This window comes from Pundamilia nyererei, unplaced genomic scaffold, assembly GCF_000239375.1.
Source record: "Pundamilia nyererei isolate P.nyererei 1_Seehausen unplaced genomic scaffold, PunNye1.0 scaffold00026, whole genome shotgun sequence".
Taxonomy (NCBI): domain Eukaryota; kingdom Metazoa; phylum Chordata; class Actinopteri; order Cichliformes; family Cichlidae; genus Pundamilia; species Pundamilia nyererei.
The window spans coordinates 4,717,455-4,732,595 of record NW_005187427.1 but is presented as its reverse complement, the minus strand read 5'-3'; the positions used below and the strand labels follow the sequence as shown (position 1 = coordinate 4,732,595).

At 41.4% G+C, this 15,141-nt stretch overlaps 1 protein-coding gene and 1 non-coding gene across 2 annotated transcripts in view; one reads left to right on the top strand and one right to left on the bottom strand.

Annotated features, from left to right (window-relative positions):
- The window catches only part of aifm5 (apoptosis inducing factor mitochondria associated 5), a 14,085-nt gene extending 7,548 nt beyond the window's left edge, over positions 1-6,537 (top strand). Inside the window, exons 11-18 of the mRNA XM_005727941.1 lie at positions 689-748; positions 1,532-1,595; positions 3,704-3,780; positions 3,903-4,020; positions 4,469-4,567; positions 4,782-4,857; positions 4,958-5,062; positions 6,504-6,537. Of these exons, the coding sequence (XP_005727998.1) occupies positions 689-748; positions 1,532-1,595; positions 3,704-3,780; positions 3,903-4,020; positions 4,469-4,567; positions 4,782-4,857; positions 4,958-5,062; positions 6,504-6,537 (633 nt within the window). The remainder of the gene's footprint in view (positions 1-688; positions 749-1,531; positions 1,596-3,703; positions 3,781-3,902; positions 4,021-4,468; positions 4,568-4,781; positions 4,858-4,957; positions 5,063-6,503) is intronic.
- A 5,328-nt stretch (positions 6,538-11,865) lies between these two features.
- Positions 11,866-11,937, bottom strand: trnaw-cca (transfer RNA tryptophan (anticodon CCA)). Its single transcript has one exon. It is a non-coding gene; the product is annotated as a tRNA-Trp (tRNA).
- Positions 11,938-15,141: the final 3,204 nt, after the last annotated feature.

The following is a 15,141-nucleotide window of genomic DNA, read 5'->3' as shown; positions in this document are numbered from 1 at the left end:
TAAATATTTAAATCAAAACAAGCTGCTGATTATTTCACATTTTACTTGTGAGCAACGGCACATTTAAATCTTACAAATATAGTTATTTGGCTTATATCGTGATATATATCGTTATCGCTTGAAATGAAAAAAACATATCGTTATATGAAAAAATCTTATATTGCCCAGCTCTACTATGGTTACTATGTGCACATTTGTATTGCCTGGATTTAAACAAAGCTAGTGGAATTATATGCTTTAACTGTGAAAACTTCCTTTTTTCCTTTCTTCCCTATTTTTATATAGACCCAAAAGTCTTCAAAAGAGAGGAAAATAAAAAATTTAGTTTACAGCATCAACATGTTTTAGCTTTATTTTTCTCTTTTTTTCTTTGTCTTTTTGTTCGCATCATATGTCAAATATTAAGTAAAATATATTATTCACACTGATATTCGCTCCAGCACCTACAATTACATGTTGCTTTCAGGCATGGAGGTGGCATCTTACTTGACAGACAAAGCCTCCAGTATCACAGTGATAGGCAGCAGTGAAATGCCGTACCAAAATACATTAGGTCCTGAAATCGGCAAACTCACCATGACGGTAAGAAAGATGAAGAGATTGAGATGTACGTGTTATTCCCTGACAGTAGTTCATCTCCAGCTTACCTGTTTGTTGTTCACTCTTGTTTCTGTAGATGCTGATTGAGAGAAATGTGAAATTCTACATGAATGATAGCGTGACAGAGATCCGAGGTGTGAATGGCAAGGTAAAGTGAGGAGATAAACTTCATTCCAGTGTCACGATTTGCACTGGCAGAACATGTGGATGGAGAAAGAGGACCCAAATGCAGACACTTGGAACAAAACTATAATATAGCAAAAGGCGAGCCGTTTATTTGAGGTTGGGAAAAGGTACAAAACAAAAGGCAGATGCACACTGAGGCGAAACTAGAACTAAACTGGGAAAAACTAAATGCTAAACACAACAGACAAAGAACAAAACCTTGAACGTGACAAAAACTTGGAAACATGGAGGCATGATGAGAACTCAACAGACGACCTGACAAGGAATCAATGAAAACACACAAAATGCACACCGGAGGTGATCAGGGGAAGTGGAAACACATGGGTGACAGCTGATTAGAATAAACATATTGATGCCACAGGGGAAGTGAAACTAACCACAACGAACACGGGACACCAAACCTCTTCAAAATAAAACGAGAAACATAATGAGACGCAGACATGAAACGCATGAAGAGCGACGGAGACTTAAACAGAGGCGTGAAGCAACAAGGGAAATCTAATAAACAATGAACTATAACAGGGCATCATAGGCAAAAAAGAAATGAACTTAGATAAGCTAATGAACTTAAACATAAACCATAAACATCAAAATATATTAAGACTCAAAAGGCTGGGTCAAATGGCCCAGGATTGTGACGCCTAGTTTTAGATAAGAATATCAGCACAGTTTTATCTTCAGTAATGTGAAAAAAAAAAATACTAACACTGAGTTCTTCCTGTCACGTTCTGTTTTATTCCTCAAGGTGAAGGAGGTTGTGCTGAAAAGTGGAAAAGTTATCCCAGCTGAAGTTTTGATTGTAGGTATTGGTAAGTGGAAACATATCAGTCTTTTATGAGTCTTTTATTAAGCAACACAGAATTCTTCAAAGCTTTTATAATCAGTATCAGAATACTTTATTAATCCCGAAGAAATATATGTATATATTCACTGAAATTACTGTTGCCAGCATATTGTAAATATGTCTGATGTTAATGTTAGTCAAAGGAGCTTGCAAAGAAAAGCGTCTGGACTTCTTTACGTTACTTGAAGACGTTTCACCTCTCATCCGAGAAGCTTCTTCAGTTCTAAGGTCAAATGGTGGAGAGTCCCAGATATAAACCTAGTGGGAGAAACCCCCCACAGAGGGACAAAAGGACCCCCTGATGATCCTCTAATCGCCTGAGCCAAGGTGTGAAACTGGGTGTGGGTCCCAATCAACCAGAGTTTCGGGTGAGTTCATTGTGAAACCCTGGCCCCACCTTATCACGCGAATTCCTGAGGTCAGATGGCCCAGGATGTGAGTGGGCGTTAAGGCGTCTGGGAAGGGATCTCAAAACTGGATTATAGATGGCAGAGAGTTGGTGTCGTAACCCCCCGCCTCTGTTCAAAGATGGTCGCTCACAGTGGACATAGATGGCTTCTTTCACTCCTCTTTCAAACCATCTGTCCTCTCTGTCCAAAATGTGAACATTGGCATCCTCGAAAGAGTGTCCTTTATCCTTAAGATGCAGATGGACTGCTGAGTCTTGTCCTGTGGAGGTGGCTCTTCCGTGTTGTGCCATGCGCTTGTGAAGTGGCTGTTTGGTCTCTCCAATGTAGAGGTCTGAGCATTCCTCGCTGCACTGTACAGCATACACCACATTGTTAAGTCTGTGTTTTGGCGTTTTGTCTTTCGGGTGAACCAGTTTTTGTCTGAGCGTGTTGCTGGGTCTGAAATGCACCGGGATGTCATGCTTGGAGAAAACTCTCCTGAGTTTTTCTGATACACCGGCTACATAGGGGATGACAATGTTGTTGCGTCTGTCTTTCTTATCCTCCCTCGCTGGTGTCTGGTCTTCTTTTCTGTGCCTCTTTGCTGACTTTTAAAACGCCCATTTAGGATAGCCGCACGTTTTGAGTGCTTCCTTTACATGTGTGTGTTCCTTCTTTTTTCCTTCAGGCTTAGAGGGAACATGTTCTGCCCGGTGGTGTCGGGTCCTAATTACTCCAAGTTTGTGTTCCAGAGGGTGATGGGAGTCGAACAGGAGGTACTGGTTCGTGTGTGTGGGCTTCCGGTAAACTTCGATGTTGAGGTTGCCGTTCTCTTCAATGTGCACAGCGCAGTCCAGGAAAGGCAAACAGTTGTCCTTTGTGTCTTCCCTGGTGAACTTGATCTTTTTATCCACAGCGTTAATGTGCACAGTGAAGGATTCCACTTCTTGTGTCTTGATTTTGACCCAGGTGTCGTCTACATATCTGTACCAGTGGCTGGGTACTCTTCCTTTGAAAGAGCCAAGATCCTTCCTTTCCACTTCCTCCATGTAAAGGTTGGCTACAATAGGTGACACGGGGGAGCCCATGGCACAGCCATGTTGTTGTCTGTAAAAGCCTTTGTTGTATTTGAAACATGTAGCGGTGAGGCAGAGGTCTAACAGTGTGCAAATCTGATCGGGTGTGAAGTTGGTCCTGTCCTCCAAGGAGCTGTCTTCTTGTAGTCGTTTTCTGACAGTCTCCACGGCCTCCGTGGTGGGTTTGCAAGTGAAGAGAGAGACTACATCAAAGGACACCATGGTTTCATCTGGATCCAGGGTAAGTTTCTGGACCTTATCGGTGAAGTCGGTGGAGTTCTTGATGTGGTGTGGGGTGTTCCCCACGAGAGGAGCAAGGATGGTAGCACCTTTTGTCCCTCTGTGGGGGGATACTCCCACTAGGTTTATATCTGGGACTCTCCACCATTTGACCTTAGAACTGAAGAAGCTTCTCGGATGAGAGGTGAAACGTCTTCAAGTAACTTAAAGAAGTCCAGACGCTTTTCTTTGCAAGCTCCTTTGACTACGATGACCTGGATGACTGAGAACCTTCACAGATGATGTTAATGTTAAATGACTTGTTGAAATTGTATACAAATAACTGAGTGAAATGACCTGATTAACTGCTCCTATTTTTCCTCCATTAGGCACCATGCCGAACTCAGAGTACCTAAAGGACACTAAAATACAGATGACCTCAAAAAACTTTGTAAACGTCGACAAGGTAGGCTAATTGTCAGCAGTTCACCCGATTATCTACAGCACATAAGCCTGACTTGTACTTTTCCCCCAAACTTGTGCTTTGGAACATTGATCATCAGTTCTCTGTGTGTATCCCTCCTGCAGTACATGCACACCAATGTCCCCGATGTCTTCTGTGGTGGTGATCTGGCCATGTTCCCACTGGCCATTGCTAAAAACAGGATGGTTAACATTGGACACTGGCAGATGGCACAAGCACAGGGTAAAGCAGGAAACATTTAGACTTAACTGGAAAGTTTCACAAAGAGACTTTGATGCACAAAATCAATGTTTGACATTTACCATGGGAAGCACAAAAACTGTTAAAATGTCATCTATGGGAAGCGGGACTAAATTCACGAGAATTCTGGGTCAATTTATATTACTTAAAGCTCCAAAACTGACATCAACACTGTCAACCTTACCTTTGCTCTCTCCTTCAGGCTGGAGTGTTTACTAAGCATTCTGATGAATACAAACAATAACAAATTCAATATCAATTTGCATATACACATTTTAATTTGTATAATTTTTGCTATTGCTTAAAAATTTATGGTGCTATTGATTCATGGTCTCAAAAACACATGTATAAAATATGATACACTGGGTGTTACAGGGTAAAATCCCATATATGTCATTTACATGTTAAACTTTTTTGTGTGTGTGTTAAGGGAGAATAGTAGCTCTGAACATGCTAAACAAAACAACTGAACTGAACTCAGTCCCTTTCTACTGGACTGTCCTTGTGGGTAAGACCATCCGATACACAGGTGGGTATACACACACACGTAAATATTTACTGGCACACAAAAAATCAGGTGTCTTATTATCATTATTCATGTGAAGTTATTACATCTTTCTTTTCAGTCTTTGCCATCCAAACTGTTTATTTTACTGCCTGAAAACACTGTAGATAAACCCTCTGTGATAGATTTCATATGTTTCTGCATGCCATTGTTGAATGTTTGCTTTGGCTGTGTGCAGGCTATGGGGAGGGATACACTGAGCTCGTGATAAAAGGACAGTTTGAGGACAGGAAGTTCCTCGCATTGTACATTAAGTAAGTTGTTCTTAAAACTGTATTCAACTGTGATAGAAAAAAATGTAACCATTAAATAAATACCCAGATGTGTATGTTTGGAATGTTTTTTTCCCTGTAGGGATGAGGAGGTCATAGCAGCAGCTGGCCTGAACTTTGATCCAGCAGTGTCGGCAGTAGCTGAGAGACTCGCAACAGGAAAAGTCATCACAAAAGACGAGGCCCAGTATGTAAAATCGTTCAGTTTGTTTTACACTTTGTTTCTATATTCCCATCTTCTGATTATTTTAGTCAAACTGAATCTGAACAATATGACTCCAGAGAGACAATGTAGGGAGATTTATTTTTGTGAAAAATGAGCCACGTTTCTTACCTAGAGGTTGGTGGAGTCCAAAAAAAGATCTAACAGAGTTTCATTGTTTAAGTTAGACACCACAGGTGGTCAGGAACATGACTTCAAAGCTGTTTTGAGACATGATGTCCAGACATTGTTCGGATAATCAAGCCATTGCCTTGTTTCAAGCTGGCCTTTATTACACGTAGCATTCAAAAGAGATTCAGACAAGTTCTAACTAAACAAATACTTTTGTCTCTGGTGATGCCTGGGATCTGGGTAGAACATGAATGCTTCTCACATGGGCTCAATCAAACTTTTCATAGGCTTTGTAAAAATCTCAGATCACTAAAATTTGAAAACAGTTTTTCATGGCATCATTAGAGACGTCCCTGCATAGGTCAGTGTCTTTTTTGCCCATGATATCATCTTGTTTTGAAACCAAACATGATGAATGAGGTGCATATCTGACTAGGAAATATGGAACACACTTGTTAGCTAGGAGCATCTTAATTTCAAAATACAGCATATCCTGTTTAACACTCAGAAAAAAAGTTTCCTGAGACCCTGCTACTTCTAGCAGCAGTCACATCATCAATAAACAGATGATCTGGCAGCCATACATGCCCATGCCCTAACGCTGTCACCATGTTTCAAGTTAATCTTGGTTTCATCTGTCCAAACATTATATTAGAGCTGCATTTTCTCTTTGCATGTTTTCTGGTAAAGTCTGATCTGACCTGCTTGTTGTAAACGCGCTGTGTTTCCATTCTTGAAGGCATCTCTTGATTGTTGACCATAACAATGATACCTCCTGAAGAGTATTCTTGACTTTTAAATGCTGAATGTTGTGAAGTTGCTTTACATAGCCTCCATCATCCTGCACTTACAGTTTTAAGAATGAGCTAGAATGGTCATTCAGCCACTCCTAATTTTTTTTGGTTTTTCAATCTAATGATGACTCACTCGCTCACTTGCTTTGGTATCTCTCTGGACCTCATATTGGGACTTCCAGGAAGACGTTGTTTCTGCTTAATTTCTGAATGAATAGCAAGAGAACAGACCTTCAAGGTCATATAAGCACCTGACAGTCATCTGTCCAATTAACTTTCAGCCTCTGAAAAAAAGGGAGCTATGTATAAAAAAGGTTTTAAAAATGGATGTATCTATTGCAATACTTTTGTTAAACATCTTGAATTAAAGCTGAAAGTCAGCACATCGCATGGTGATTGATTTCAAATTCACTGTGCTGGTGAATGGAGGCAGAATTACACAAGATAAGTGGAAATCTACATAAAAGCATTTTTTCAAATATTTTTTCTCTCTCTGACAGATCAGACGACCTGAGCTGGCTGCAGCTGTCCTGATATTCAGCTCCTTACACTCGTCTGTCCAATGTTCGTTCCTCCGTATGTCTCTTCTTCAGCACGGCTCACAAAAAGGACCAGGGGGAGTTTGGAAATGTGGATTGAAACTTTTCAGTCGGAAGAGACAAACTTCACTTGCGGAGGGAAGGAGCACCAAACACAGTGAAAGCTGCAGTAACAGCTTAGCATCTAATACGGGCTGTGTGGAAGTGCATACCATGCATTCAGTGCTCATGTGAGGGGGAGTCCAAATGTCAACAACAGATACCTCAAAAAGATGCAGCTTATAGGTCTTCTTTTTTAAATCTAATTTTTTTTGTCATTAATTTAACAGATTTTTTATTTTATTTCATGGATTTATGTCTCCAGGAGTGTTTCAGTAACAGTCCAGAGACATCGCTGTTTAAGATGCCTCAGTATGTTCTCTGCTGTTAGTATTTAAAGCTCACTTTTACTTGGATGGGGCAGCTGGAAAAACATAAGTGACCTTAATGCCCACTACATCCGCGTTCGTGGTCCGGTCAGTGAGTTGGGGGGGGGGGATTAGGAAAACAGACGCAGCAGTGTTCAGCTCTTTGAAACAGAGATGCTGAAACAGGCAATGGTAACAAAATACACCAACAGCAAACAATAGGCCTGCAGCAAACAACGAACAAAAGCACTGCACAACAGAAATGCTGCGTTTCTCTCTCTCCCCCCGCCTCAATCGCTCTGCTGCTATCTTTAATTCACACCTCAGCTTTTACTGTTCGCTCTCAGCAGGATGCCTCAGTTCACCCAGGACCTTTCAGGGCCAGATCCAGTTAGTAGTACCAGTAGTGATATTTTAGGTGGTAGTAGGTGGTAATGGCTTTTTTTTCTCTCTGTACTAATGTTGCCTGTCAAAGATTTTGTTTTTTTTTTCTTTGCAAAGGGCAGGCTAAACAGTTTTTTTTTTATTAGCATTTGAATTGAAACTTGTTGCTTGCCATTTTAATAAAATTGAAGCTCTTATCTTATGTAAGAGAAATAAAAATTGGCTAATTGTGCAAACCTAAATACAATGAAAATCAAGCTCTGGTGATGCAGGGGGAGAATGGCTAATTTTACAGAGAATTGTGGATAGAGCAGGTGTATTTCATTGCACAGGAGATGACTGACTCCTGTGATATTCAAGTTACCTCGTTTCTGTATGTACAATGCATTTACAGTATAATGCTGTAAATTCACAGGAACCCAGTCACTCTGTAACAACGAGTAATCTATGATATCCTCGGTATAAGAACATTATTAGATTTGTTTTCTTGAGGTGACAAGAAGAAGACACATTGATGAGCATCATCAGCCCTCTTGTTAGTAACAGCGTTGTTATCATTTCAAAGTGATTCTTGATGCCAAGAGTAAGAATAAAAGTGAAGTACTTGTCATTTAAACATTTTTGTCTTGTTTTTAACTTTGAATTAAAAAAAACTCAGGCATATCAGTTTGGTCTCTGTTGTATTTAGTGACTCATGAGAACATATGATTCACTCAGAGAGGGACTGTTCTGACATCTATTGTCCACCAATGGTAGTGTTCCTACACAGAGTGGACAGAAACAGGAAGTAATCTGTCCCACTTCATAAATGTACACATACACTTAATTCTTTATGTGATTTGAAGGACATTTAAGATGTTGTATGTTACTGCATTTGCTCATCAAACATCTTAGAGACAGTAAAAAATCTATAGCACAAAGAGCCTTAAACTGAATCCACACATGAAGTGATTTGGAGTTATGTGGTGACCAGAAACCTTTGAAAGCCAATAAAACTTGGCAGCGATTGGAGGTTTTAAGAAAACCCCACCCACTAGTGACACAAAGTGGGCGTGTCCCGAGATAAACTTCTATGCAAGCAATGGTGATAGCACAGGATACCTATGATACACATATGACAGGGTAGTAAAGAACATTAGATCAAGGGTGTCAAACATAAGGCCCGCAGGCCAGGATTAGACCAGCAAAGACTCTAATTTGGCCCACTAGACAACTATAGAACTATAGAAATGTATGTTTTTTGTATGCTAAACGTCTTCACATTGACACAAAGGGGAGTGTCTGGCCCACTTATGGCCAAATTGGTTTGTATGTGATACAACATGCAAAATCAGTTTGACATCCTTTCATTAGAGGATTGACATATGACAGGGTAGTAAATACATTATAGGGTTACCTAGGCAACCACAGCCTGGAACGTCTACTAGTAGCCAAACATCTGTGTCAAAGTGATGCTTTACAGACAAACTGCTTCCTGTGTGGACGGGGAGACATCATACTATAATTAGTTTATGCATATGTATGGATGTATGTTTGCATGTTCCCTATTTCCTCCTGGGGGAGTGGAGCCATCTTGATGAAACTTTGCATAAACATTGCTTAGGGAACTGCGAGTGCCAGCATCTATTATGCATATACAAACATTTTCCAAAAATCACATATACTGTTAAGAAAGAATTTAATGAACACTTTATATTTAGACTACAGCATCAAGTCAAACTTCTAGAATATTGATCTGTTCAATTAAGTAATTGAAGGGGTTGTTAATATGTTTTAGCTGCTTTGACGAAATTAACAGCAGGTGGGACAACAATGAGACAAGCCCCAAAACAGGAATGATTTAACTGGTGGAAGCCACTAACATTTTTTTCCCTTCTCATCTTTTCTGATTTTTTTTCAGTAGTTTGGCATTTGCATAGCTCATATATGTATGTATATTTGTATGATCTTTATCTGCTGCATGTAGCGTGGTGATTTTCTTGTCTGCATAATTGTGCCTATAAAGTTCAAATGTGATAAACAGACACCCACTGCCATTTATCAGTAAGGGATTTAGTGTTACACAGTTAACAGTTTAGAGGAGCAACAAAGAGAAATAATGAGTTCAGGACTTTGCACATTAAATTGTTGCTCCATCGTGTCACCAACAAGCTTTTTACTGTGTTTACTGTATTGTGCTTAGACTGACAGCAGAGCAGCGCTTTGTTACAGTCACATTGCCACCCCCTCTCTGCTGGACATCTTTCTTTGTGGTTCTCATGCTGTAATGGATCAGCCCCCCTTCACTTCACTGACAGATGTGAGTTGGGTTCATGTTATGTGATCTCGACCGGGTTTTTGCCCTGAAAGATCAACTTAACTTCTTAAGGTGTGGTCAGCAGGAGGCGTTCTTGTCGTGAAAGCTGTGGCATTGTGGTTATGTACTTTGAACCTAAGCATTTCTGTTGGGGCGTTTTAAAGGGTGTTCAGCTGCTCAGTTTCTCTTTGGTCCAGTGTCTTAACAGCACCCTAGGATCTTTACTTTGTGTCTCACACTGCATAAATCTATTTTAAACTGTGAACAAATAAATCCCGAGGCCACTAACAGCATAAGGCTCTCTTTTGCTTCTTTAATTCAGTGTCTGCTCAGCTGCAGTAATGACGCAGCCTCCTGCTGGTCACATTTAGCTGGAACCTTTTTCTCTTTAGGAAAAGTCTGTCTTAAGGCGTCCTGGGTTTCTTTTAACAGAGCCTCTCTGTGTGCAATGTACCGCTGCCGCCTGTTGGCCCTGTACTGCTCCAGTCTCTTTGCCTCAGCCTGGGGATTCTGCAGCACTCCCTCCCACCTCAGGCTGAGAGTCTGAGCTGGGAGAGAGTGCTGCGGGACATTGAGCACTGTCACGTATCCCTGAGCAGTATCTCCGTTTCCATCGCTTTTATGGTTCTCTGTCAGCGTGGCTGGAGAGTCCTTGCGGTGATTTTTCCTCTTTCGTTCTCGTTTCTTCTTAGTGGAGGCTCTGAGCTTGGGAACCTGGTCTTGGGACTGACCCGGACTCTGAGGAGGCACAAGGGCCAGCGGCAAGATGTCAGGAGGCAAAGATACAGCCAGAAGTTTCTCTGTAGGGAAGCATTATAAACATGTAGGGAAACTAGCAAACAAAACTGAGGTCTCCTATAACTAATGACTTCCTATGGAGATTAAGGACTTTTGGCTTGGGTTACAGTAGAGAGCTATGATAGGTTAATGAGGAGGCACGGGGTCGATTCTCTAACGACCTATTCAAGTGATTTGAGGGATGAAACATGAGGGTCAGATGTTTTTCCATGCCTTTTCTTTTTTTTTTCCTCTGTAGCATGACCAATAATAAATCAATGCTGTGCTGTGAGAGTTTCAAGAGCTTTTTATTAGGTCACAGTTTATCATTTCAGAATGGTTTCTGTACTAGCTGGTAGCATGGACTCCATCAGAAACATACATTTCATGGTCTGCTTCTAATATCCTTTCAATAACAAAAAATGTGGCACTGTAATTTAATTTCCTCTCCTCTAACGTGCCCTCGAGGCACAAATCTAATTTTCAGTGCTTTTCAGCACGAGGACTTCATTTTTCTAGATTTTGAGGTTGTCTTTGATTCAGAGATAGGCAGGTAGATCCATCACATATTCTTTTCATAAACTTTCAGTGTAGTGATTTTACTAGTTAAGGGAAAACACATAATATTATATATGAATCAGAACTTGAGTTCCACTGATAAAAAAAAAAAGAGAATAAAATACCTGCATTTTCACAGTTGGAAACAATGCCTTTGTTTCTTTTCTTCTTTGTCTGCATACTGGTGTCTCAGTGCCGATGAGTAGGTCTGCTCACGCCAAACCAACTGATGAACAGGATAAAATTCTTCTTAGATTATTCTTCTTACTCACTGCAGGCAAGAAACCTCGGTGGAAACAAGTAGCCTGTCAGCAGCTGCCCTTCAATCTTATTTATTTAAAACAAATACGTTTTCTACAAACGGGGGGAGATGGGCTAAGTACTGCGAGCTGCAGAGCTACCTTTTGTGCCTCACAATCACGCTACACCGCCAAGTTGCCAAGTGACGCCTCTCCATGGCAACAGGACACACCTTCCCAGAGAAGAATGTCTTCGGGTCTCGTCGACACGTCAAACGAAGTAAGCCGAATTCGAGCTGCACTGTTCGTCTTTGCTCTGTGATCCTGACCGTGCTGCCAGCTGCCAGTGAATCAATCACTTTGACAATGAAGACATTTTAGAAACAGAAGGATGAACCTCAAAGACTTTATTTGTTTAGCTGTTTTTATCTGACGCATTAAGATTGCTGTTGATTTGGGAACCACGAGAAAGTTGATGGGAATCACGGGAAATCATGAGAAAGTTGAAATTGAAAACAAGTCTTATTTTTGTCTTCTGGGGGAATACAGTGACTTGCATGAAGCGCGAATAGGAAACCAGTGACAGACAGGTATTCTGTATTTGAAATCGGTACGTTATACACATCATGAATAATGTGATTGTTGCCCAGGGTTAAAGCAGTTGACCCCGACGTGATTTGAACACGCAACCTTCTGATCTGGAGTCAGACGCGCTACCGTTGCGCCACGAGGTCTGTGCTGTGCAACGAACAGGTTAAAAAAAAATAAAACACTGAAAGAGCTACGAGCCTCTGAGCAGTGACATAATCTTTAAAAAATCGTTTCTATTTTCAAAATCAAAAGAAAAAAACTTTGTCATTGTGATTATTTAAGTTCATAAAAAGCTGGAAAGTAAAAAAAAAAGTGTTTTAATCATGTTTAAGGGACTGAATGCCATCTGTAAAACTTTCGTCCTTCACACTCCTGCATGGGGATTTCAAAGCACTTCCACTGCATGCTGTGTGGTATTTTCTAGGGAGTTTCCATCCTTTTCCTGTTCCACAGAGTCGAGATCACCACTGGTTCCTTGTACTGCACACACATCTGCCTTTTCCCGTAATTATTAAGTGTTACATGCACTTTAACCTTCCTATTAATTTCCAAGTAGCTAATTTTGGCCCCCGGGCGCTATGCTTGTTCTGCTCTTAAACGCTAAACGCAGCAGTGCTAAAAATAGACTCAGTGCTGGATTTCAAGCGGGTCTGTCCTGGTTCTGCATTTCCCCCACATATCTGTGATCTTCCAACAAGAACTACAGGAGGAAAAGGGACAAACCATTTGCTGAGTCACAGAGGACACGTAGCATTTATGCATGCAGTGGTGACAAAGTTCAGAGTGAGACGCGATAGAGAGGTTTTTAAAGTCCTCTTTTTCCAAACGACACTGTTGGAACTGTCAAAAATAAAAACACTTTTAAAAAAACAGGATTGCATAAATGAGCAAGCAAAACTGATAAATCATGGGCAAAACAACAAAAGAGATCAAGTTTCCACAGCTAAACACATGAAACACGTGAACCACCTTTGACCCAGAATATTACATTTTCCACTTCTAGGTCATGTGACTGTGTTACATATCATGCGTTTTGACCCATGCCTCTGTCACGTCTTGCGCTGGTGTGCTTACACTCTGGCTGCGGTGGAGGAAGATGTGACTCGCGTGCTTCTCCATCTGGTGCAGACATAATTACACAAACAGATTTTTACATGCAGTAAGTGCACTGGCATCTGCTTGTGAGGCCACTGTCAACAACAGCTCAAGTGCTTTTACAAACATGACAAGTTAGATTTTTTTTGAAGGTACATTAAATAAATCACAATCCTGTAACAGTAGGTGTTTTACAGATGAGAGTTCATTACTGGTATTCCCCCCCAGGCACTCTAGACATGTATAGCAGTTTTCAGAGAGCACTTAGATCATTTTACATGCTGGACAGGGTTATTCTGTGTTAAATATATAAGACACAGCTTATTCTCTGGGCTGGATTTCTACCTAAAATAATTATTTATGGCATACTCAACACTGGGAGTGGCACAGTAGATTGGCTTTTCTTTGTTTCCAATGTTGATCCTAACTAATGTTGCTTTTTAGTATGGCTATAAAAAATACTGAATCATAATAATTTCCACCCACACAAATCCCCAAAAGGGAGATTGTGTCTGAATCAGGTTACAGGTAATGAAGGTTACAGACTACCAGCTAGCAATGATTTGCAGCTTTACAGTTGTTAGCATTTCCCAAAAAAACCCATATCTGAGTGGTAGGTCACTATGGTCTTGTAGGAACTCATGAGGAATTTGGGAATTTACAGGGGTCAAAATCTTCTTAATACACCTTACTCATATTCTGTGGGAAACGCTGTTCTAAAAATATTCATGAAAAAGGAAGAAGACATTTGAAAGTGGCCTTGTGAGGATTTGCTGCGTGTCCTCAGTGTGTCAGGTGACAGTGAGGAAGCAGCTTTTCAAACTGCACCAACCTTAAAGCTGCAGAGTGACAAGCCCAGGTTCACGCGAGAGAGACAGAAAGAAGCAAGGACTGAGAAGCAGTCACTGCTGCGTGAGCGTCTGTGTGCGTCAGCACTGAGAGGGTAACTAATTCATCTCGACCTGCTGATGTCTCCGGAGGCCTCTTGCAGACTCGTATTAATAGAACAACAGCACAACTTTTGTGCAAATAGTTGTCTGTCAAAAGTGGAATCCTGCTTAATCAGCACTAACACTGAATTGTTCACATATCGACGGATCATGATTCCTGTTCTTCCAGAGAGTTAAACTGAGGCAGAAGTGTAGAATAGCTTTTAAATCTTTTTTTCTCCAATATGAGAATAGTTCCTACTTTAAAACTGAGCACAACAAGGTTTGTGGATTTATTGGGGTAATCGTCATTTACTGTCCTAATTGGGTCTTTTTGTTTGTAATTAAACACATTAAACAATTAATTCATCATTGCACTATTTCCAATAACCTATTAGCTGCACTGTCATATGGAATCCGCCCACTCAACAAACAGTAGTAAATGCATAAGTAATGATAATCTAATGGAAAGTGTGTCGTGTAATACAGCATGTGTGACAGCATCTATATAGTACTTATGTGCGTGTTTTCTACTTTAGGCAGGGAACTAAAACCTGACGTTTTAACGTGAGTTACTACAAACAGGTCAATCTGCTGTCTCACGGCATGCACTTGTCTTGCGTGTACACGTCAGATCCGTGCAGGTTTTGACGTCCGTTTCTCGTGCAGGCCCACGTCATCACGCTGCCAGCTGATCGGAGTGGGAAGCCGGGTGTGTGTCTCGCCTGGGTGTGTGTGAGAGTGAAAGAGAGAGAGAGAGAGGCAGAGAGACACAGAAAGAGAGAGAAGGTTGGGGGGGCAGGAGTTGTGTAAAAGGGGCTGAAGTCCTGCGCTGTCTTCTCCGCTGCTGCTGCTGCTGCTGTGTGCTCCACACACTTAAACGCTGTCAAACGTTTCCGTAGCGCGGACGCAAATTTTTTCCACAGACAGCGACACACCCAGGCGGACTCCGCCGAGCAGTGGGCGAGGCAGCCTGAACTCCGCCGGACCGTTCAAGACGTGCCGGAGCGGGCAGGAGCGACCCGGCTGCTGTTGGTGGTCAAGGTGGGGCGTATTACTCAGTGTGTGTGTTTCTGCTGGCTGAATGCTTGCTCTTGTCAGCCTGGTTTAGCCTTTGGCGGCTTGATGACCCAGTTTACGTGGAAATGGCAAATGGAGATGCGTCCTTCTCATACTTTATTCAAGTGTAATTCACCCCTGCTGCGGGTTTTCCGCGAATCGGCGTCGTCAGATTGAGGAGGGCATGGATTTGATGTTTTAGGAGTTCTGGTTGTGAAGGCCTGTGTGTGTGTGTGTGTGTGTGTGTGTGTGTGTGTGTGTGTG